General features: G+C 41.2%; 2 protein-coding genes across 9 annotated transcripts in view; one reads left to right on the top strand and one right to left on the bottom strand.

Annotated features, from left to right (window-relative positions):
* The window catches only part of GATB (glutamyl-tRNA amidotransferase subunit B), a 57,964-nt gene extending 44,764 nt beyond the window's left edge, over nt 1-13,200 (top strand). The window contains exons 10-13 of the mRNA XM_005307359.4: nt 252-385; nt 907-985; nt 7,811-7,945; nt 11,368-13,200. Coding sequence (XP_005307416.2) covers nt 252-385; nt 907-985; nt 7,811-7,945; nt 11,368-11,496 — 477 coding nt within the window. The 3' untranslated portion in view covers nt 11,497-13,200. The remainder of the gene's footprint in view (nt 1-251; nt 386-906; nt 986-7,810; nt 7,946-11,367) is intronic.
* FHIP1A (FHF complex subunit HOOK interacting protein 1A) overlaps nt 12,718-23,145 on the bottom strand; it is a 135,529-nt gene continuing 125,101 nt past the window's right edge. For 7 of the 8 annotated variants that reach the window (XM_065597815.1, XM_065597816.1, XM_005307360.4 and 4 more), the window contains one exon: nt 12,718-21,859. In XM_065597815.1, the coding sequence (XP_065453887.1) occupies nt 21,609-21,859 (251 nt within the window). In that variant the 3' untranslated portion in view covers nt 12,718-21,608. Of the gene's footprint in view, nt 22,498-23,145 lie in introns of all 8 variants that reach the window. The other variant, XM_065597818.1, reaches the window with a different exon arrangement.

Raw genomic sequence — 23,145 nt, 5'->3', positions numbered from 1 at the left:
AGAAACTACATTATATGTACAATCTTATCAACCTGGCAGGCAGGCTGAAAGCTATGCTTATGTATTCTTTTCATAGAGCATCTCCTAGTATAGATTGCACTACTGTCTTAATGGAGTTACTAGAGGTTGCCAAGATCTTGCAGTGAGTGCACCAATCAGATTTACCTGGGAATGAGGGAGGACCAGGACCTAAAATACTCATTTTTGTACCTTTCTGTCATTAACCCATTTAATTCTTTTTTTCTAAACAGAATGAAGACGGATTAATGGAGTTCTTTGAAAATGTAGTGAGACAGACACAGATGAATCCAAAGAAAGTGATTGGCTGGATTCTAAATGATATGCTTTGTTATTTAAAACAATACAACCTTAAAGTCAAGGAAAGGTGAAGCTTTCTGATTATATTGAGTTGATCAAACAGAACCATCCGTCTTCCCATGGCAAGACAAACAATTGTGAATAGTATCCCCTAACACCAGCAGTGACTCCTAGTTTAGTGCAATGTAAACAACAAAGGTCCGAATAGTCACAACTTCTTTTGGGAGCCTAGACCTGTAAGGTGTCTTGGTGAACCAAGTCTATTCTATACCCTCCAGAGATGGGAAATCTTTAATCACTATCTATTGTAATCCATGGGTTTCCATTTTTAGCATATTAAAATGGCAAAACCACCTACTCTTCTGACCAAAAATAAATTACATTTTTAAAAGTTGTATTGACCCAGTGTACCACTAGGCAACAAGGTAACTAGTTTGCTTTCAATTATAATATTTAATCTTTGTTTAAATGATTGTATGTCATTTATACAAATGACCATGCACCATGTAGAGATGTTAAGATTATGTTGTGTGTGGTGTGTGTTTGTTTGTTTGAGAGCTCTCACCTCACCTTATTTTTTTAATTTAGTCCAGTCAGTTCTCTCTTCCTGGCTGACCTTCTAAATCTTCTAGAGAGAGGAACAATTTCTTCTTCAGCAGCCAACCAAGTGAGTTTGTTTTGGACTTACCTTTGAAACTGTCACTACTTACTTCATTTTCACAGCAAATCTCCATGTGGAATCCATATGACTTCCATGGTGTCAGTAAATTCATTTTATATTTAAAGCATGAAATATGTCAAACTGCTACTGGAGGTGGGAGGTATGTGTATAAAATTCAGGGTTAAATAGTAGAGAGGGGCCTGAAACAAATCCCTAACAAAGCCAAACATGCCTGAATTTTGGGCAATTTGGATTTGACGCCACTGACCAGTAACCTCTATAATCAAATCCCAAATTCTGAACACTCCTGCATTTTGGGAAGGTTAGAATTGACATCCATGTTTTAGTGGCTTGGTCCAGTCTCTGGTGAGTAGATTCTCTGTTGCTTGAGAAACTTGTTGCTTCATGGTTCTTAATCATTTTAATAGGTGCTGCAGCTGTAAGAGGTCACAGATCTCAGTGAATGGCAAAGGGCAAAACATAGCTGGGTTTGTAAGATAAATTTGTGTCAAGTGCCTTGTGAGACTGAAGGAGGAAGACTTGCCTCAATGACACTCTTTGCTGCATCTTAGCCAGGCACTCAAGACAGAGCCAACTATTTCCCCCCTTTTTTTTCAGATAGCTGGCTTGTTTAGGCCAGTCTCTCAAAACAAAGATGGGATCTAAGAAACTGTGCTAACAATACATTTGACATCAGGGAATATGTTAATGATCATTATTATAAATAATCCTAATAATTAATTTGTATTGAGGTAGTGCCTATGGATGCCAATCATGGATGAGAGCCCACTGTGCTAGGCACTAAACAAACATAAAACAAAGTGACAGTCCTCGCCCCAAGATTCTTACAACTTAAGTAGAAGACAAAACACATGGGGAGCACAAGATAACAATGAGACAATGCCAGTTAACATAACTGTTATCAAGGTTTTTTTAGGCTTTATGGTGGAAGTGAGTTGAAAGGAGAGATTTTAGGACACTAGTGAAGTGACTCTGCACTTGTTTACAGTGAGTCTCTCTCATGCATGCTGGGCAGTGAGGGAGAAAGGATAAAGGTGCTTATTTGAAAAAATTTAACAAATGGCTACTGAATGCTGACACTCTTGGCAGAGCAGAGGAAGGTGTTCATGTCACATTTGAAAACAGTGAGCATTTTTGCAGGGTTACTGGTAATCTGCAAAAAAAATTGCTTCAGCTTCTGCTGATCTTTCTGGAAAAGCTACTGGATATTTTTTTTAGAAATACACTCCAAAATTCTAACATGGTGAGTATATTTTTGAATAATTTTATAAAATTTATTTTTTCACCATTTTATATTTATTAAAAAAAAATTAAGATCTTTCATTCCCCTTCAAGATCTTCACTTGAGGTTTTCTGATCCCCTGTAAATTGTTTCTTCCAACTCCAGCTAAATCCTGTAGTGACAAAAAGATATATCTGTGTATATATGTTTGATCATACTTTAAAAAATAAACTGTAAAACTGTGTGGGGCACTGTGACTTTTGTTTGAGTGCAGAGCACCTATCACGTTTTAGGTCCTATGATAATATAATTAATAACTATTTTGTCTCTTTAAACCTTGCAAGTTTATAGCTGTAGAATATTAAACAAACACCACTGGATAAATACACTAGCTAGTTTTTTAAATTCTAAAATAGTCAACAGTGAAATTAAGACATTTAACTCACATAATGAGGTTCCAGGGTTAATGTTCTTAGATCAACAAGGGCAGATGTTTGCATATTCCTTCCACCTATTCTTTCATTCTAGCTACAGATTTGGAATGAAATTAGTGTCTATTCACTTTTGCATGTTTGTCTTTGCATCAAAAAATAGTTATAAAGAGAACAAGAGTTCTAAGTCTGGGTGCTTAAAGTTAAATTAAACTGGCCTGGTTTTTGGTGGAGCTGAGACGTCTCAGTTCGTAGTTTAAGCCAGTCAGAATTGGGGTTGATCATGGTGGTTGGAAATGGTCTTAAAACAATAAAAGCTTGTAATGGGCAGAAAACACTGAGAATACTTAGTGCATGTGGATATACAGAAATTCTGTGTACGTGATTTTTGAGAGCGCCCATCAGCCTGATGCCTAAAACTTTGAGGATGACCTTCAGAGTTTATTTTTAGCTGTTTCCTTGTTGTGGTGTTTGTCAGAAAGTTAACATTGTTTTAACAGAGCTTTTTTCATTTTAATTTATTTATACAGAGGCAGTTTTGACAAGATATAAAATTAGGAATTTCAGAGAGATTGCATCTCCTGCTTAATTACTAGCTCCTTGTAGTATATGTATTGTGCTCTATGATCTGAATTCGGACATAGTAATAACTCTACTGTTTGTCCATCACTGAGCGATGCTATCAAACTTTGCCACATTTAGAAAAGTATTTGGTTGCCTAGATGTCAGAAGAACAACAAATGTTTATAACAGTTCTCTGCAGTAGGCAGAGATATTGGATGCCCTAAGGGCAAAAAAGGCTATATATACACACAGCAGCAGATGCACTGCAGCATTTGAGGTAGGTGGGAGGAATTAACTGCAGTAGTGAAGACAGAGCCAACAAGAAAAGATGGAAGAGATTGATGGGATGAGCAAATAGTCATGCATATGCATATGCTTGTACTGCAGGAAGTGCCAACAGTTTTTAAATTTTTAAGAGGTCTGTGCTCATTCTCAGTTGTACAAGGCAATAAAATTCACAGATAAAAACTGTGAACATTTATTAAATGTGGACGGTTACATGGTGGATATTGCATGTCAAAGAAGGGACACTGCTGTACAATGCTGTGTTATGTAATTACAGCACACAAACCAAACTTATCTTCAAAAATAGTGTGTGCACTAATCAGGGCTACCATTGCAGGCACATGGTTTGACAAAATTTATTGTTTGCACAATGGTTTAGCTCATCTGCACAGCAATACTTTGACAGAACCTTTTGGCACTTCTACATACAGCAGATACCAGGGAGGTGAGCACAGTGTATGAACTTAAGTTGAATAGGACCCTTTTACAATCGTGATTGTAACAGCGCAGTCTGGGGAATCCGGAGCACTTGTTAGAAGCAGAGGCTTTTGGATAATTTGCAAACACAAAGACATTGCATTCTGGGAGGAGGAATGGATACAGGACGGGCCAGAATGGTGTAGCTGCAGTATTTGTACCCCTACATGGAACAAGCAGTTGCAGACTGGTTTCAACTGAAAACCTTTTCCCAGGTGTGTCAACCAGCTTGCACATTCAACCGTTGTAAAATGCTTAAAATGACACTTTTGTGGATGAAAGACTTGCAAGCAGTTACTAAATCATTCTGACCAATGGTTTGGTGCTAGGCATACGTGGCTAGATAATCTGAATCAAAACTCGGCTAGAGTCTGTAGTTGCCGCTATTGGGATTTCAGTAATGAAGGTAAGACTGAGAATTTCATTTTGGCATTGGAGACTTTATAATTAGGCCCCACTGTTCATGTTTAGCCAGTTTATAGCCTGGTTTGACCAGTGAGTGTAGATGAATTAAAATAATTTTACTCTGTTTTTAGACTAGACTTTTATCTAGACTAGAACAGCATTTAAAAAAAGAAAATGAGTGGGATGAGGCCAGTTTTTTTGGCCTGTCAAATCTGTCTAGCTTTTTCTACAAACTATAATATCAGTCTAATAGGAAACCATATTTGAATAGTATTGGTCTCTCAGTTGTGTCTGTATATAACAATGTAGATGGAAGGGCAGGGGGCAAAGGGGCCCTTAAACCCTTGAGGCTAATTCTTTCTGGCTGAGAAAAGCCTACAAGAGCCCAAGAAAAAGTAAATGGAGTAGAACTACACTTCTGCATAATAGAACTGCACTTGATTATGCATGCATGAATAAAATGCTTTCTGTTTAACCTCTGAATACTACTGTAATATATTACACGCAGTGTCCAAGGTTCCCCTTATAATGGACTAACCAATATAATTAATTAGCTTCTCCCTCCTCGACTTTCAGAAATAGCCCAAGGAGGATTTGTGTCCAAGTACTCCATACAGGGCCAGCTCTAGGCACCAGCAAAACAAGCTGGTGCTTGGGGCGGCACATTTTTAGGGGCAGCATGGCCGGCGCCAGAATGCCGCCCCTAAAAATGTGCCCTGGCCGCCCTAGCTCACCTCCGCTGCTGCTGCCACGGCGGGCGAAACAGCTGATTCGCACGCCGCTGCTCCCCCTCCCTCCCAGGCCCTCAAACCTGGGAGGGAGGGGGAGATCCCGAGCGGCCGTTTCGCGCGCTGCTGCCCCCCCTCCCTCCCAGGCTTGGGCGCCTGGGAGGGAGGGGGAGAAGCGGCGCCCGCGCCACGTCCACTTGGAGTCTCCCCCTCCCTCCCAGGCTCTCAAACCTGGGAGGGGGGGAGACTCCGAGTGGCCGCGGCACTGCTTCTCCGCCTCCCTCCCTCCCTCCTAGGCTTGAGAGCCTGGGGGGAGGAGGCAGGGCTGGGGATTTGGGGAAGGGGTGGAGTTGAGGCGGGGCCGGGGGTGGGGTAATTAAGTAAGGGGTGGGGGGCGGCCAAAATTGTTTTTGCTTTGGGTGGCAAAAATCCTAGAGCCGGCCCTGACTCCATAGAAGGAGCCAGTATTGTACTCAAGCAATAGAAGGATACTTTTTAAAGCTACAAAACACAAACCGACATAGCTTGCTGTGTATATTTACAAGAGTAAATCCAGTCTCTTCCTGATCCCCCTAAGATAGTGTATAATAGGCAAAATCTCTCTGCACCATGATATGCTTAGCATAGGAGATGAGACAGCTGTCAGGGGAACCAGTTATTGCTCCCTAATTCTCAAACTTCCCTCGCCCTGACTTAAGTTAGACCACTCAATGGGCTTCTCTTGGTAATTCTGCTAGGAGTAGAGGTGTGTGTGTGTGTGTGTGTGTGTGTGTGTGTGTGTCTCTCCTCCTTCCTGAGCACCCTGGGAAAGGACCACGGTTTCAGATTTGCAGGTATGGTACATGCCAAACCTAAAATCAGTTTCTGCCCTTTTCTTAGAAAGATGTGGGTTCTTTGTTGGTTAGTTTCTATTTTGAGCAAGATCTCTGGGGAGTTTTTCTCTGAGCTAGTGTGTGCAAATTGCAAGTTGCACTTCCATGAGGTGTGACATGGAGTCACAATGCCTCAGGGGAGATCAGGGAGAATTACCTTCCAGAAAGCTTCCCGTCTGCTCCCTTGGGGAGGACTGAGCACCTGCTGATAGTAGGGAGGAAGCAACTGTGGGTGTTCCTTAAGTGAGCCCTCGGCATAGTTGGTGAAGTGGACAAGGCCTCTGTCTGACTGTAGGAAAAAATTCAGCTTACCCAGGCTATTCCAGGTGTGTCTGCAGTGGTGCTAAGGAATGAACTGGAAGGGCGGGGGGGGGGGGCATCTTGAGTTTTAGATAGGAATGGTTAAAATATCACTTATGGTGGTTGTAACTCTGATTGGATATCAGTAATTTTAAATAATTTGATCTGTCTTTTCTGCTCTTCTTCCTTTCACAAGGAAAACACAAGACCTGCAATGTGGCTTCGAGACAACTTTGTTGTTGTTCTCTCAAGGCCTCTGGCAAAACAAAAACAATAAGATTCTATTGGCGGGAGGAGGAGGGGTTGGGGCATAGGAGGCAAATTTGAGTCGCACCTGGCTTGGAGTAGGTAGCATCAATGCAGAGTTCTTAAAGTACCTGCCACAACTGTCACATCGTTTCATGCTGAAGGGCTTTCCTATTGGAGAAAAATCTGTGAGAGGATTAAAATGTCATTCCATTTATTTTGTTTTTCATAAACCATCTTGCTGCACTACTAATTATTAAAATGGCTTTAAATTAGGGCTCCTCACCCCAGCCTCCTCTTGATCCCACAGCAAATTTGTAGTGCTGCATTTTTGACATGGCATTCGTTTCCATCCTGGCACACTGGGGCGACCCAAACTTACAATTATATCTTCAGGGCAGGATCAAGCAGAAGCAGTTGTTTTAATAAGGGCTTTCTCTCTCTCACATCCCCCATCTCTGAAATAAGAACAGAGGAAATACAGAAAATGACTGCCCGAGGAAATTGCTTTTTTTATATAAATGCTCTCTTCTCCTGAGTTTATTCCATGGTGATAGCCTTGCTACAAAGTAGGGGAACACATTCATATTAGCTAGTAATTATTCCAGAAGCTTAGGTTTACCCAGCTATTCCTGGAGGTGAGATATGGATGGGATAGGGCTGCCAGATGGATTCTGATTTGCAATATTTTTCTTCTATTTTCTATTAAGCATCCTCACTCTCCCTCCTGTGGTGGTGATGGTCTGTAAATGAGATGAGTTACCTGGAATCGGTTTAGGCACAATAGTTGTCTAATTGTCAGTTCTCTGCAGCGGCATTCTCTGTTGACCATGCATGTTGTAATTTCTTTTAGCAACACTCGTATGAATAACATGGGATTACTACACCACCTTCTCGTACGGCAGTTTTACAGTAGGGGCACAAAGAGCATCACTGTTGCAAAGCTGCGTGATGTGCATATTGTGTTTCAGAATAAAGGGAGGGGACGTGGTGTGCTCTGGATTATTGCACTCTACTTTAAGCTGTGTTCAGATAATAAATTAAACTGAGTTGCTTGATTTCATCCTGGTGCTCTTGTGGGTGGGCAGGTTTTGCTCTGGAGAGGCACTAGCAAGTCAAGATTGAGATGTGTCCACAGAGCTGCATGGGAAAGTTTGTCAATCACATAAATGTTAACCCTTTGCTTTTATTCTGACTAAATTCACTCACACATTACTGCAGTGGAAAGTGTGAATGCAACAGGCACTGATTCCCCTCCTCTATCTTTTTTGATGCTGCAGGTGCTTGAGGAATTGTGGAAGGGGGAGGGGAAGACCCCACTTCAAATTGTTAAAGAAAAGAAACTTGGACTTATCCAGGATCAGCAAGAGCTTGAACAGATCTGTCAGGCAGTGATGGAAGGACATCAGGAAGAGGTGATTAGAACAGGGGTGGGAACTGAATTACAGCAGCTTGGACATGTTGGTAGTCTGTGATGCTAACGGGTTTAAATTGCCATCTTTCCTCTGGCTCTGCATTTGTTTGTACATCTTCAAAGAGAAATGAAGGATTTATTAGTCTGGCTTGTCCAAGAAGCCAAGTCATTCTGACTATGCATAAAAGTGATAGTGCAAGAAAACAAGCACAGTAGAAGTCCTATCCCTTTTAACTGTATGTGTCCAGAGAGCACTTTCATTAACCTGGCCTGGCAGTTTTGATCAGTATAATTCCCAGATTTTTTTTTCTTGTCATCTTAGGAGATATCCAAGGTCAAAGAGATGAAATTAATATAACTGTGTGAAAACTCAGGGTATCTAACGAAGTCATTATTTATTCTACATGAATAATATTAGCTTTAAAGGAGATAGCATCAATGTTGGTAAGCCAAAAAGTTGGCTTATTGTATCTCTTTGCAAAGTCCATGTCTCTTCTTCCAAGAAATATATACTGACTGGCTAACCTCGTGAGCAATCTTACACTAACACAGCGTGTGTATGTCATAGAAGAAAGCTTTAAACATTTTGATTTCAAGATTCCAGAGATTTTCAGTTAGAAAAAGTAAACTTGTAAATTATGAAAGGGGGGCAAAATGGAGGGGTAACCTTGACCACGTCCAATATTAGTTTTATGAAAAAGGTGCTTTTGTATTCTCTCGAGTGCAAAATGTAAAAGCAGGAATGAATGGCTTATTTTAAGTATAAACATAGTCTAGCCACATTTGCAGTTGGAAAAAAAAAAAAGCTAACATCTTTTGAGAACAATACCACCCACGCCAAAGTCTCACGGGGAGATACTAACAGCTTTGCAAAGAGCTTTTGATAAAGAAAATGAACTTGCAGTAGATTTGCATGACCTCCCTTATATTGACTCATTTGCAGTGGCTGATAAATATGCTTCTGTATTTTCAGACTAGTACTGAAGCGCAAGAGCAGAGAGCTACTAGAACTGTTCAACAGCACAAAAGCTGAAGGTCCATAACCAGATTCCTGTTTCAATAATAATAATAATTTTGTAAGAATTTAATTGCTCCCTCAGCTTCCAGTGTTTTAGCAAAGCCAGCTGTGATAAAGCAGCCTTATTTTCCAGCTGCTTTCAGGTGATCGTTTTAGTAAAGAAGCTTTTAGGTCTGTGCTTTAAATTACCATAAGATCTTACCTTACAAAACAGGTAGTTGGGCTATTGCAAGAGAAAATGCCTTGCTTTTTAATACTAGTTTATTTTTTTTAAAAAGGGAAACTAACATTCAAATACTGAGTAATTTATGAATTGATGCAATACCTAAACTTAATTGAACTTTCCAATTTAAATAATTGCAAGCAGATAAAGATAGCAATGTGCCCTATCTATGCTGGGACATTATAGATAAGAGTTAAGATGGGCTAAAATTCAGATACAATAATATAGGGTTACCATATCTAATAAATAAAAAAAGAGGACCCTCCATGGGCCCTGGCCCTGCCCATTTCCCCACCCCCTAGCCCCGCCCCAACTCCACCCCTTCCCCGCCCTAACTCCGCCCCCTCCTCCCTCCCACTCCCAGCCACGGGGAAAGGGCTGCCCCAGTGCTACCGGCTTCATGGTTTGCCGGGCAGCCCCCAGACCCTGCACCCCCAGCCGGCGCTTCCCCAGCGCAGCTGGAGCCCGGGAGGGGAAGTGCCCAGCCGGGGGCGCAGGGTCTGGAGGCTGCCTGGCAAACCGTGAAGCCGGTAGCGCTCGGGCTTTGGGCAGCCCCTATGCCTCTGGACCCTGCGCCCCCAGCTGGGCACTTCCCCTCCCGGGCTCCGGCGGCGCAGGGTCCGGAGGCACGGGGGGCTGCCCGAAGCCGGTAGCGCTCGGGCAGCCCGGCTCTTAAACAGAGCCGAAGAGGAGCAGAGCCTCCAGCCGCGGCGGCTCTGCTCCTCCCTGACTCTTTGGCTCTGTTTAAGAGCCGGGCTGCCCGAGCGCTACCGGCTTCGGGCAGCCCCCGTGCCCCCGGACCCTGCGCTGCCGGAGCCCAGGAGGGGAAGTGCCCGCCCGGCGGCTGGGATCCGGAGGCAAGGGGGCTGCCTGAAGCCCATAGCGCTCAGGCAGCTCGGCTCTTAAACAGAGCCGAAGAGTCAGGGGAGGAGCAGAGCCGCCATTTTCCCGGACATGTTCGGCTTTTTGGCAATTCCCCCCCGACGGGGGTTTGACTGCCGAAAAGCCGGACATGTCCGGGAAAAAGAGGACGTATGGTAACCCTAAATAATAGGTGGATGTATTTGCAATTGTGCATGCAATTGGTGGAGCTGGTAGTCTCCATTGGCCATGAACTATCTAGTCTCACAACATGCATAAGTTAGGCTATAGAATTTCACCCAATACTTCCCACCAATGCAGAGAATTATTTTCCCCTGCTACATAAGTAAACATGATAGAGCTCAATAACTCATGGTTGAACTAGAATGTATCTTTTAGGAAGACCTCCTACCTGATTTAAGACAAAGTGATGGTGAATTTCATACTTCCCTTGTTAAACGTTTAGGTTTTTTTAACCATCATTTCCAGCTTAAACTTTTCTATTTTCAAATTGTGTATTTGCATGCACAAATGGGTCAATGGCTACCTGACTGGCCATGCAAGTGACCAGTGCACAGTAATAGTGCAGGCATTTTGGGGTCAGTCAGTGGGTCTAAAAAAAGAACTTGTCTATTCATCATAAAAATACTACCAGTGAGACAAACATAGTTAAAAGCATTTAATGCTTTATTGCAAGAGATTCCTCCAAGTTATTATGTCGGATATAAAAATTTTAAAGGGTTAGTTCTAAAGTTTCTGCTTCAGTGAAAAATGCCAGGTCAGTGTTAATGAAATACAAGTGTCTCCACTTTAAAAGGACACAGTGTCATAGTAGAGTTTTTAAAATAATTCTGAACTCTAGTAATAAATTTACATGTATTAATTTATCAGTTGATATTGAACACTTTAAAATTTGTTTATTGGCTGCTATCTTTCTTTTTGCATGTCACCCCATTAGGAAAAGTAAAATAGACAAGTCTTACTTTCAGGCAGTACTGCACTGTTTTGACTTGCAAACACTGCAAGGAGTTTCTTAAAAAAATGTTTTCCTTGGAATAAAAAATAATCATGAAACCAGTAATTCTACTGGGACTAAGGCCCTGATCCTGCAGTGACCTCTGCTCATCCAGTGGGGCTCCAAGCAGTCCTAGGGTTCCAGCCACACACAGCTCTTGCAGAATCGAGGCAAAAACTTATTTTGATACTAAATTTTGGGCCTACATTAAGCTGGTGCTAAGGTTAGAAAATATGCATCTGTTTAGAGGGAAAACGGAACATCTTCCATTATTCATGATAAATACTTTGTGCTCTTGTTTTCAAGGTTATGGAGATAAAGAAGGGAAACCAAAAAGTTCTGAATAAACTGATTGGACTGGTTCAAAGAACAACAAGAGGGCGAGCAGATCCTGTGCTGGTGAAACAAATATTAGAGAAGAGGTTGTCACAGTAACTTTCAGAGCAACTTGCACAGGTCCCTACAGAGGGAATGACTGGACATTCCCTGGACTTTGTACAGTTCAATTCCAGCCTGAGCTAGAAAAAGTTACTGTGTAGTCTCAGCATGGAACAGAATTATTATTCCCTTTCGGTGGTTATTCAGGTAGTATCTTGTTATACAGTTTCCTTGAATACTTCACCCTCTGTCAGGACAAAAGAAAAGATATTCAGTGCAAATGAATAGCAGAAGCTAGTATTGAGTGCTGTTCACTTTTCCTGTAGCTGGTTTTGCACACATGAAAGGTAAGTGATTCAATATGTTACTGTTTGTCTGAATACTCTAGAACTTGTATCAGATGTATGTTGTGATTCAATATTGCCAGGTAGCAATGTTTTTCTGAAGGAATAGAAATTTACGCATTTTAGAGTGAAATGTAATGATGTGAACAGGTCACACCACCTACTCGCTCTGCCAAACACCCAGTGGCAGCTCAGCCACTGCTGGCCACTCCCCCCATCTGTTAGGAGGGGGAAGTAGTTCCTCAGTGCTATCACTCCTCCCTTGCCTCTGCCAGAGGGAGGGAAAGGAGAAGAGACTGCCCAGCTGCCTTTCCTTCCTTCAAGCGATGATCTATCCTAAACCCAATCTCCCCCAGTGGCTAAATAGGCCCCTAAAACTAACTAAGGCAGCTGAAGCCCAGGCAGTCCTGTGCATTATGGAAAAATCCTGCTACTTCAAGAGCCTGTGGACTGTGGTTTCTGGAGTTCGGAAGCCTCTTTTGATGCTGCTAAATAATCCCTTCTAAAAACCACAATTATCCTCAAGCTCAAAGATACTTCTGAAGGGTGGAATGCATGCACATACCATACTAAGCTCTTAGGCACAGGTTTTTAAAGCTATTTACATGCTGCAGTGCTCAGTTTTGCAATGCCTAACTGATTTAGGCACTTAGCCTAAATCCCATTGACTGTCAATGGGATTTTGACTCCGATGCCTAAATCCTTTTTGAAATGAGATTTGGGCTCTTAAATACCTTTAAAAATCCGGGCTTAATTCAGCGAGGATGTAGCCCAGGCCTCTTCTGTGGAATCTAGCTATCCTCTTCAAGTTATGGAATTGCTAGTTCAGCCCTGCTCCCTGGTACTTCATTCTTTGATTATCAGTGCTACTGTCTGACAGGGAAACATCTGAACAAACAAGCTCAAAGTGTAAGCAGAAAAGAGGCAAAATGCAGGAGTTTTCAAATATATTTATTGAATAAAATGTGTACCCATTGTTCACATAAAAATAAGTTAGTTAAAAGGTTGTGCAGCCGACAAAAAGCATTAATGTTAGGTTGCCTGTTTTGTCTGAAAACTAAGATTTATTCTGAATTTTGCAATGACCGACATTGACCTTTTAAAAAAATGTGCATTTAAACTGACATTCAAACAAAGGCTTTACTATCATTTTGTCACATCTGAGCAAAACCACCATTTTATCTTTTACTTAGTGGCACCTGTTTTGTTCCATGACTTTGTTCAGAGTGCTAAATTTCAATCAATTTTACATAACACATCCAGATAATAAATGGTTATGACACAAACCTCAATATACACTGAACTTTGAATTTGTTAGATTAATGCTCTGCCCTTAACTCTTGCCATTGTGGGGGGAAACAAAAGGCACAAGACTGAATTATGGACTGAGCATCTGCATAAAGTTTGAATTTTATGAGTCCATGTGTTTTAAGCCTATTCTTTACCTTTACAAACAAACAAGCAAACCCTGCCTTTTCCAGAAGGTTTTGTCCTCTTGTATTATTAATGCTTTTTGTTGGGCAGCTTTGGAGTGGGATGTGTGTTACACTTACCTCCTTATCTGAGAGAGAGAGAAGTAACTGCTCTATACTTAAAATAGAAGGATCTCAGATACCATAGCAAGACTACTGTTGGTAAGTATCTTTAATGGTTACCTGTTTTCAAAGCCATTTTGTTCTAGGCAATTACGTAATAGGGTAGAAAATGGACAAGTTCTATGAATATACAACATTAGATCTTTAAGTTTAAAATAGCAATTACTGTAACTCTCAACCTGCTTTCAACGTTACCTGCCACACACACAATTGAGACCAAGGAAGGCAGCACATACAATTATCCACTTCTAGTTTAACAAACTCTTCCCTTGTATTAGAAGCAGACAGAAGGACACAGGTTAAAAATCTTCAACCATATTATGACGAAGTAAATATTCACCCACGAAAGCTTATGCTCCAATATGTATGTTAGTCTATAAGGTGCCACAGGACTCTGTCGCTTTTTACAAATCTAGACTAAGATGGCTACCCCTCTGATACCTGAAATCATATTATGGACTCCTCACTTGCTGAATTTTTAAACCAACATTTTGCATAGGAACAAAAACTATTTTCAGGAGTTTGACTGACAATCAAAAAGGCTAAGCTTTTTGAATCAGATCTTAATGTGTATGAAGTCCTTTGCATGTGCATTAAGATGCTGGCTATCATGTCTAAAGCAGTGTTAGCTGGGATGGAGGGAAGCTTATGCTTCGACATGGCTGGCGGATTTTCTGCTACTTGAAGTCTCTAAACCACAGGATTTGGGGACTTCAACAGCAGAGTCAAGGGAAAGGGATTGGGACGGCTTTGTGGCCTGCATCATGCGGGAGGTCAGACTAGATGATCATAATGGTCCCTTCTGACCTTAGACTCATAGACTTTGTTATCCTGTTTGAGTGTTAAGTGCTTTTTGTTCACTTTCAGCTAACTTGATTGAGCTATCCTGCCTACACCCCAGCCTTTGTGCCCCTCTGAGCAGAACATAAAACATCCAGTTAAAAATGGCCAGAATGATTCTCCTGCTCCCTACCAAAAAGCTCAGGGCAAAGTCTAAACTCCCCAAAAATTTGTTCCCTACAGAGAGACAACTCCGCTACATGCTCAAGGAGTTAAACAACTATCGGACAAATACGAAACATAGGATGGGTGTTGTGGGGTGACGGTGCAGACTGTCTATGGAGTGAGCAATGTAGGGGGGCTGTCACAAGGCTTGTACAAAGGACACAAAATAGGTCTTCCTTGAATTAAGGCTCCAGTTCTGCCCTTAACTCAGGTATCAGTTCGCTACTGAAGCCCTCAACTGAGCTGATGTGCTCCAACTGTTAGGCAGGGTGAGTTACAGACAGTTTCATCCAGATCCTCAGTGTTAATTTAGTACACAGCCTGTGAGAGAATTTCCTTTGGCCCTTCAGCTTACAGAGAGAAATTTCACCAATGTATAAAAGTTGACGCCATACAGTCATTACAATCTCATCCAAATGGACAGAGAGGTAGTTAAACATGTGGGCTCTTACCAGATAGAGTGTAAAAGCTTTTGGCAGGGGGCATTGATTATACGTGTGTAGCAGCAGTTATCCTGCATTTGGGGTTTGGAGGGAGAAACTGACAAAATATTTTTTCTGGCATTGTGGGAGTAATGAGGAAAGACAACCTTTAGCTATCAGCCCTGGCTGCAAAGTTTCACAGCAGAGTTTAAGTTGATCCATGTTATAGAGGTGTCTGATGGAAACTTTCATTACAGGTTAGGTATTCTACTTGTGAAGGTTAATGTAATTTGAACCCTTTCCCAGGACATTAAGTAGTTGCTGTGATATTCTAGTGTAATAATCTTATTTCTGTGCTGAGCAGCCCTTTGTAATATACAGACTTCCACAGTCACTAAGTGCAGCAGCTGCCTCTCAGACTTATGGCCTTTGGTGTGTGCTGTATGTGTAAAGTGGCATCTCACGTGAACAAATACCCTCCTTCATTTTTTGTTTAAAGCTATAATCTCAGGGTGCTCAAGAAAGGAGACAGAGCAGCACATCAAAACTTTTGCCCTTGGCTGTTTTCATGATTGACAGGAAGTTCATAACATTCTATTTCAAGAGAAAACCAAGTTACAGCAGCAAGGAGGTCACAATTGATCTTTTCAGATATAGCATGGATCTGGTTGGCTGTACATTTTAAATGCCCAAGGAAGAATTGTATTGTTAATGTTATAAATGAGGCAATATATATTAAAGCCACAGGTCCAGGCAAGCTGCACTGGATTCACCTTTGCCTCCCTACTCCTATGGCTAGTTGAGGGCTGATTTAGGCCCTGGTACAACAGCCTCAGGATAACTTCAAGTTGCACTTGGAAGGAGCTAAGGATTACTGAAGCAGCCCTCCCCTCTTCTCTTGTTAATGTCCTGGGGCAGAGGAAGCGGTTAGAAAGCAAAGAGTGGCCCTATACTAGCTAGGGATTCCCAGCTAAACTGCAAAGCTGATTTTTTTTCTACCTGCTTTTTGAAACCCAAGTAGTACAAAAAAGGTAGAACAGGGCCAGAATGCAGGCAAAGTGTCCAAGAGATTTTTTTTTTTTTTCAAGCAGCCCTCTATCCTCATAAATTGTGGGTTCAAATCACTGTCCTTGCAGACAGTAGCCTGATTCTGTGACTTTGGAGGAGGGTGGGGTATGCAATATTAAAGAAAAGAAAAGCAAGTTTGAATGAGCAATATGCTGGTGCAGGCTCCCAGCAGGACTTCGCTAAAATTCTGCCACCAAACTCAACAGGAAGGCTGAAGATTCAAGCTTCTCTAAATTTGAGGGCCAGAAACTTCTATGTGCAAATTTGCTTTAATTTAATCACAATACTCTGAGCTGGAGCTTTAAGGAAAACTAACTATTGCTGGAGTTGGTAAACTGAATGTCACTCTCACTCTTAACAGAGTTGTGTCCAGCAGCGATACGGCCTCTTGGCTCAAGCTGGAGCGCTGAGACGTGTAGTCTCTAAAGGCCACATCTTTCCATTAGAGAGGAGCTGGCATTCGGTGTGGGTGCTAGCCAAGCTGACAGAGTAGCATTTAGACCTAGGTTTAACCCAGCTACATTATTTTTTGGCCTAGATCCACTTGGTTATTTTTAAGCAAATTGCAATAAAATATTAGTGATATCAAAAACTCTCAAAGCTAATATATCAAAAACACAAGTATACATGGGCACTTTAACTTTGGCAAAGAAAATTATTTTGTTCAGAAACGCAGCCTTTGCACAAGTTCTATAAAGGGTTTTAGGCCTTAATCCAGCTGCCACACAAACTGTCATAATCAAATAATAAAAAGATTTGCTCAGTAAGCAGTAATGACTTCCCAGCAACCCTTAGAGGCCAGAGGATCAAAAACTCAATTAAAGTGCATATGTACTTGACACAGTAATACTCCTATTCATAAATGGCTTCAACCAGTATACAACAACAAAACAAAAAATATGCTAGATCACATTTGGAAAAGCAGGACCTCCCTCAAAGAAAGTTATTAATCTGAGCTTGTGTAGCTAATGAAGTTATAAATTAAATACGTACCATAGCAATCTTAGGGTTTTGTGATGGCACCTATCACCACATTACTTGAAATCTAAAAACACATTAACAAGGAGTAATTTTTACCCTCCCTTATTTTTATTTTTACAGTAATGGTCCTTGACACAGGGCCACTATATGACTTTTTTTCTGCTTGTGACAAACAAGAGTAATACAAATTTCAGGTCTGTCTGTATTTCACACTGAAGTGAGTACCACACTGCCAGCCTGTGTTGTTTTACCTTAGTTTTTGGTAATTGAGGTCATCTTCTATCTAATGTATTTCTATTGCTAAAGCCCAAAAGGTGCAACCAAGGACATCTTGTAATGACCTAAATCAAATTTAGACAGTGACAGCATGACACTACTGTATTGTGCCAGAACTAGCATGGGTAAAAGTGCTACATTACTTGCAATTGTAGCTGAGGTCTAAATATTACAAATGTAAGAATTGCAGCCTTCATAAAAACTGTAGGCATGACATAGTAATTTCAGTCAGTACGGCACAGTAAATTGCTTATTAAATCAAGCTGCCCTCAAAGAGGAACTATGTTATAATCAATGTATAAAAGAAGATTTGCACAGTAAGCAGTAATGACTTTGTAGCTCTGGCTACAATTCAAAGTAATACAGTAAAAGGCGTGACATCATTTAACTGCACCAAATAAGACTGCTCTTTTTTTCCCCTCTCCCATCCTAGAGATTTTTTTTTTTTTTAATGCTTGTGAAAGGTGCTGAATTGACAACACTGGAGAATGAAGTCCTCTGTTTATCCAGAGGCATGCCAGCACAGGCAATGGCAGTGCACGCTTCAGCCTTGTAATGGAAGACCTACTGCTAGCAGTAGAAGGGCAGCTTGAATGTAAACCCTCGTTCTGTGCTGAACATGCCAGTTGTGTCCCTAGGGAGTGGGCAGAAAGCTCTCACTGCACATACGCCAAGGAGCTGTCAAATCCTTTTAGCCACTATTGCCCAGGTTGGAACTGGTGAAATCTAGGTGTAAGTGTGTTATTACCTGTGTCTTTACCCAAGTTTTAAAAACAAACCAGTTTTGTTAAATGGATCAATCTTACCTGTCTGTCTTTAACACAAAAAGATTATCCAACAAGGTAGCATTCACCAAACAGGCATAATGACACTAAGTGAATGCATTCCGCTTTCACCACAGGATGTGACAAACCCCGATGAAATATTAAATACTAAAAGCAATTGGTGAACAGCAGATACTTTGAAGGACTGTATCTAAGTGTACTAAAAGAAGGGCAACCTTTTTAATAAAAAAAAACTAACCCTCCTCGGGTCTGATTTTCCTCCTCACCACCAGTGTAACAGAGATCAGAATCAGGTCTTGATTTCTGTTCCAGATCAGTCCAATTTGAAAGAAGCAGCATATTAAACAGCATTCGGATGAAGGACTTCCACAAGAAAGGATTATTAATCTGAGGCTCTGATAATGAAACAACCACCCTTTTCATGCTAAATTACATGTAGTTTGCTCTACACATTGACGGTAGGAAGAACCAATATCATAGTTCATTTTTTTCTCAGGATGCTGGAGGTTATGGTTCTGTAATTCAGCCCTCACTGAAACCCTGCCTATGCTAGCTCAGACCAGAAGTCCTATAATGTATATTGAATCTTTATTTGGACAGTTTAGAGTTTGAGTATAAACTGACCAAACATATGCTATTTCCTTTGTATATCTCAAAAATTGAGGAATCAGTTGCCAAATTTACAAGTCCATAATATGGTCTCTCCTTTTAGATAGGTGACAGACAGTTTTCATTTGTTTAAAGCATACCTTGTGCACATACAGTGGAATGACTTGTCAGTACGAATTCCTCTGCACACTGTAGGTTTTTTAAAGCTCACTAATGTGGTAGGCTGGAATAACTCCTTTGGAACCATTACAGTTTACTAGGTCAAAACCAGAAAACTTAGATCTAGTTTGCACAGTCCACATTTTAAGGTCTCCATCTACCTTTGTCTTCAGAACAGACTATTGTAATGAGTAAGCACATTTAAAATGAAACCACTCCTAAACAGTTCACAAAAAAGTTAAAATCAGACCATTAACATAAAGGCAAAGAAATGGAGAATTACCAAATAAATTCACCCCATTAACAGTTTAAAAATGTGGATGGTTTCTTGGGAGTAAATCCCCACTTGGTTATGACTCATTGAAGTTTGCTTATTTTAGTATTACGTGTATTTAGTCCATTTTAAAGCATACACATCAGCTTCTTGCTAGAAGGTAGTGGCTATGCTTTGAAGACATGGGAACAGGTTAGATCAGTGCTTAAGGAGTTCAGCAGCCACTGACCCAGCCCAGATTAGGCTGGAGCACTGTGGTAAGTGATGCTTCGCCATCTCTCTCTTCCCCTGAGGACTAATCTATGAGAGAACAGGCATGAACCACAGTTCTAAGGCGAGGGGTGTGAGAGTGAAGAACCTACCAGCTGCTAGGAGAAGGAAAGGGACCTGAGGCTGGTGGTTGGCCATGGCTCCAGCAGCAATGGAATCAGTAGAGGAATTCTCTCATTTCTAAATTAAATGAGTTTTAAAAAAAGGCAATCTAATGGGTGCTGAGGGGAGCAGCTGCAAGGAGGCTAGAGGGTGGTTTGGTGGAATTGCATCTGACAGGTAAAGAGTTGCATGGAGCAGAAGCAACAGAAAAGAAAGTGACCTGTGGGCCTGAGCACAAAGGGCTGAGCGGCAGCAGTCAAGGCTGTGAGGGAAAGAAGCTGGTGGTCAGATACCACAGAATTGAGTACATTACAGATACCTAGACAGACAAGTGATGGCAGGCCCAGGGAAGTATTTGCAGGTGGCAATCTCTACAGATCTACTTTAGGACTTTTAGTGTCTCCTACAGACAGGACTTAATGTAGTCAGGCACTACGGTACCTCTCCCTGCTATGGATGATGGGTGCACTTTTCAAACCACCTATGGGTATGTCTATACTGGAATAAAAGACCCGTGGCTGGCCTGGGGCAGCTGACTCAGGCTCGGGCTGTGGGATTAAAAAATGTTGTCTAGACATTCGGGCTCAAACGGGAGCCTGGACTCTGGGACCCTTCCACCCCCACCCCACCCCCGAGCCAGAGCTCAGGCTTAACTTAAAGCCCAAACATCTACACAGCAACTTTGTAAGCCTGCAGCCCAAGCCTCGGACAGCTGCAAGTGTTTAACTACTATCTAGACATACCCCCCTGTGACCAAGTTAATGGGACTTCAGCTCCTAAGTCACTTAGGTACTTTACAAAATTTTACCTGATCTTTCTTTTTATAGGCTTTTCATTTACATTCCTTAAGTGGAGATAACATGTTTGAAATTGGGGAAGTTATAAAATGGGGCTTTTCAGTATTGGGGAATTATAACCAGCAGCATAACAAAAACTGCTTTAATATCATTCTTACCTCCGGTTTCCAGTGCTTTTGGGTTGTTTTAGTTTCCTTGAAGTAGAAAGGGGAAGCATTAAGGCTTTCATGAACTGAGCCCCCATTCACGTAGAGCAAAGTATAGCACTGGAAGCACAATTATGCCACTAAGAGTAAGACGAAATGCAGCGGTGATGCACCAATTCATCATGTTTGGGTTCTTCTAATGAACCTCATTACTCACAGAAGAGAATTTTCTTAAGCAGTTAGTCACTAGCAAACAGTTTTCAGTTATCCCTGTTACTTTTTCCTCTCCAACTACTGTACATTCCTCCCCATTACCCTGAAAGTGCAATATTAGGCAAAGCTAGCACATAACTTAAAAATAAATAACTAGTTTCTCTTTACATGTAGCCATTTTGTTTTTCCTTAACCAAAATGACATTTAAAAAAAAATTAAAACCCCTTTTCAGAGGCAAGCTGTCCTTTTTCATAAAAAGCAGTACTTAACGGAGTCGCCCTTTTAACACTACTGAAAGATACTGAATACTTTTCTTCAGCTTATCAATAGAAGAACACAAACAAATTTCTTCTACAAATTTGTTAGACCTTGCATAGAAACATTTCGCTTTGTACTTTGTGCAAATCTTACTAAATAAGGCTTGCTTGAGATTTTAGGTAGCACTAGAATAATTATCAAAGAACGCTGCGAAACTGCAAGGAAAATTCCAAGCAGTCTGCAGTCTACATCCACTTATACATTTCATTTGACTTCAAAAGATCAACAGCTGAGAGCTGCAGATTTGTTTGCAACATAAGGCAATACGGTATGTGTTGGGTACAGCACCTGCTTTCAGCTAGTCATGCACTTAGAACACGAGACCACTTGGATTCACAACCCCAGCCATTGGTAAAGGGGATTTCAGAGGTGGGACTGTAGACTCCCCTTTTAAAAATAAAGCAAACAACACCCTCCCTCCCCCCAAAATCTTGGCCTTTAACACAGAAGGCTTATTTGACCAATTTTGTGCAGTTTTCATATATATTTACGTATCAGATATTTCTCCCACTGGGCAACCCACTTTTCTAGACCAGAATTGAAAACTGGAGCATTGAGGTAAAGGAAGTTGTGTAGATGCACAACGGAAGAGGGGTACACATTTGAAATAAGAGCCCCTCAGGAATATATCATTAGTATGTTGCACAGTTGGAAGTCATAAGGCCCAATATAAAGGTAACATGGAATGAGATTTTTTTCCCCCCAGATCAAGTATTGTCAGGAAGTATCAAAGTAGAACTTTCTTTTGTAAGCAGCTTTGCATTTAAAAATCTAATTCTATTAGGAAAAAAAATCTTAATGACACTAGTAATAATCGTCCACATCACCCGGTATTTTGTAACCCAGGATGGAATGTTCCTGTGCAAGAGCTGCTAGCTCCTTCAGAAACTCTGGGAAAAGGGCAGCTGCAAGCACGGCATTCCTCACAGGCAAGGGAATGCCAGGAAGAGCCGTTACTCTCTTTGCTCTGTGTCCCAAGAAAGGCTGGAGCAGGGTTTGGGAAGCTTCAGAAAGATTTCTTCCTTTCCCTGTGCTGCTGTTGTGCTGGATGTTCTCTAAATCCAGGAAGAAAAAAAGAATCAGTTTTGACCAGTAAACAAACCTAATTTAAACTGCAAGCTACAGTACCGTGGACTGCATGCTAGAGAATGCATTCACTCCACGACTGGTATCTAATGCAATATTTTTTACACACCGCGTGACCCAAAAGAGAATTATCAAGGCTCAGATAGGCATGTGGGGTTATTCCCCACCCCCACTCCCCATGTGCTCCCTTTTTTTCTTTAGCAACCTGGTTGCTGCCAGTGGGAAGAAACAACATGTATGTGAAGGCAGAGTAATGGAAAGGAACATATATGAAGGTACCGTTAAAAAGGGAAATCAGAGTTATTTGCACTTTATGGGTGGAAAACACTTTCCCAAAGTATAATTTAAAATAATACAGCCTTGCACTAGTCTACTCTCCTGCTTACCTGGCATTAGTATTTATTTTTGTTTTGGACAGACAAGTAAAATATGTTTCCCCATCATCACCCTGGAAAGGCAGCTGAGTGGATTTTGGCCCTGGGCAGGTAAATTTTCATGACAACTCTGCAAAGCTCAAACCCATTATTTAAGAAATACTATTTGAGGTTTCAGTTTTTTCTGCAGCTGTGACCCTCTCTGAGCTTTCTCCATGGAGGCTACCATCTTCCTGTGAACAGGCAGGAAATAAATTTTAAAAATAAATGAGACCACCACACATTCTCCATTATCTAGACACCTATATAGTCTGCTCTCACAGAGCTTGTTCCAGGATTGGGAACAAGATTAGTCTCTTATTCAAAGTAATACAAAATTTTAAAATGTAGTAAGCTAAAAAGGCAGCAGCACTTTAATTTCAACCCCAGTTGGAACTACATTTTAATTAAGTGACATTCAATGAAATGGAAAGGCCACAAACTCAAAATGTGTAAGAATTACTTTATTTGTTACACGATAAATAATTAGCCTGTGGAATTCTTGCCTCAAAAAGTTATTGAGGTTAAGAGCTTAATAGGATTCAAAATGTAATTAGTCATTTGTATGACCACTAAGAATGTCCACTGTTATATTAGACAGAATTAAAAAAAAGTAAGGATTAAACCTACATGCTTCAGGGCATAAACTAACCACTGCATGATATGGTTAGGAGGAAACTTCCCTTAAAGTATGGGCAGGTTATTCTATAGTTTTCCACTATTTAGGTTATATGCACCTTCCTCTGAAGGATCTGGTGCCAGCCAACTACTGTTAGAGACAGGATATGGGATTAGATGGGTCACTAGTCTGATGCACCATGGCAGTTCCTCTGTTCCATATT

This window comes from Chrysemys picta, chromosome 5, assembly GCF_011386835.1.
Source record: "Chrysemys picta bellii isolate R12L10 chromosome 5, ASM1138683v2, whole genome shotgun sequence".
In the NCBI taxonomy this organism is placed as follows: Eukaryota; Metazoa; Chordata; order Testudines; family Emydidae; genus Chrysemys; species Chrysemys picta.
Note: the sequence above shows the minus strand (reverse complement) of the source record. Positions and strands in the feature narration are given on the sequence as shown.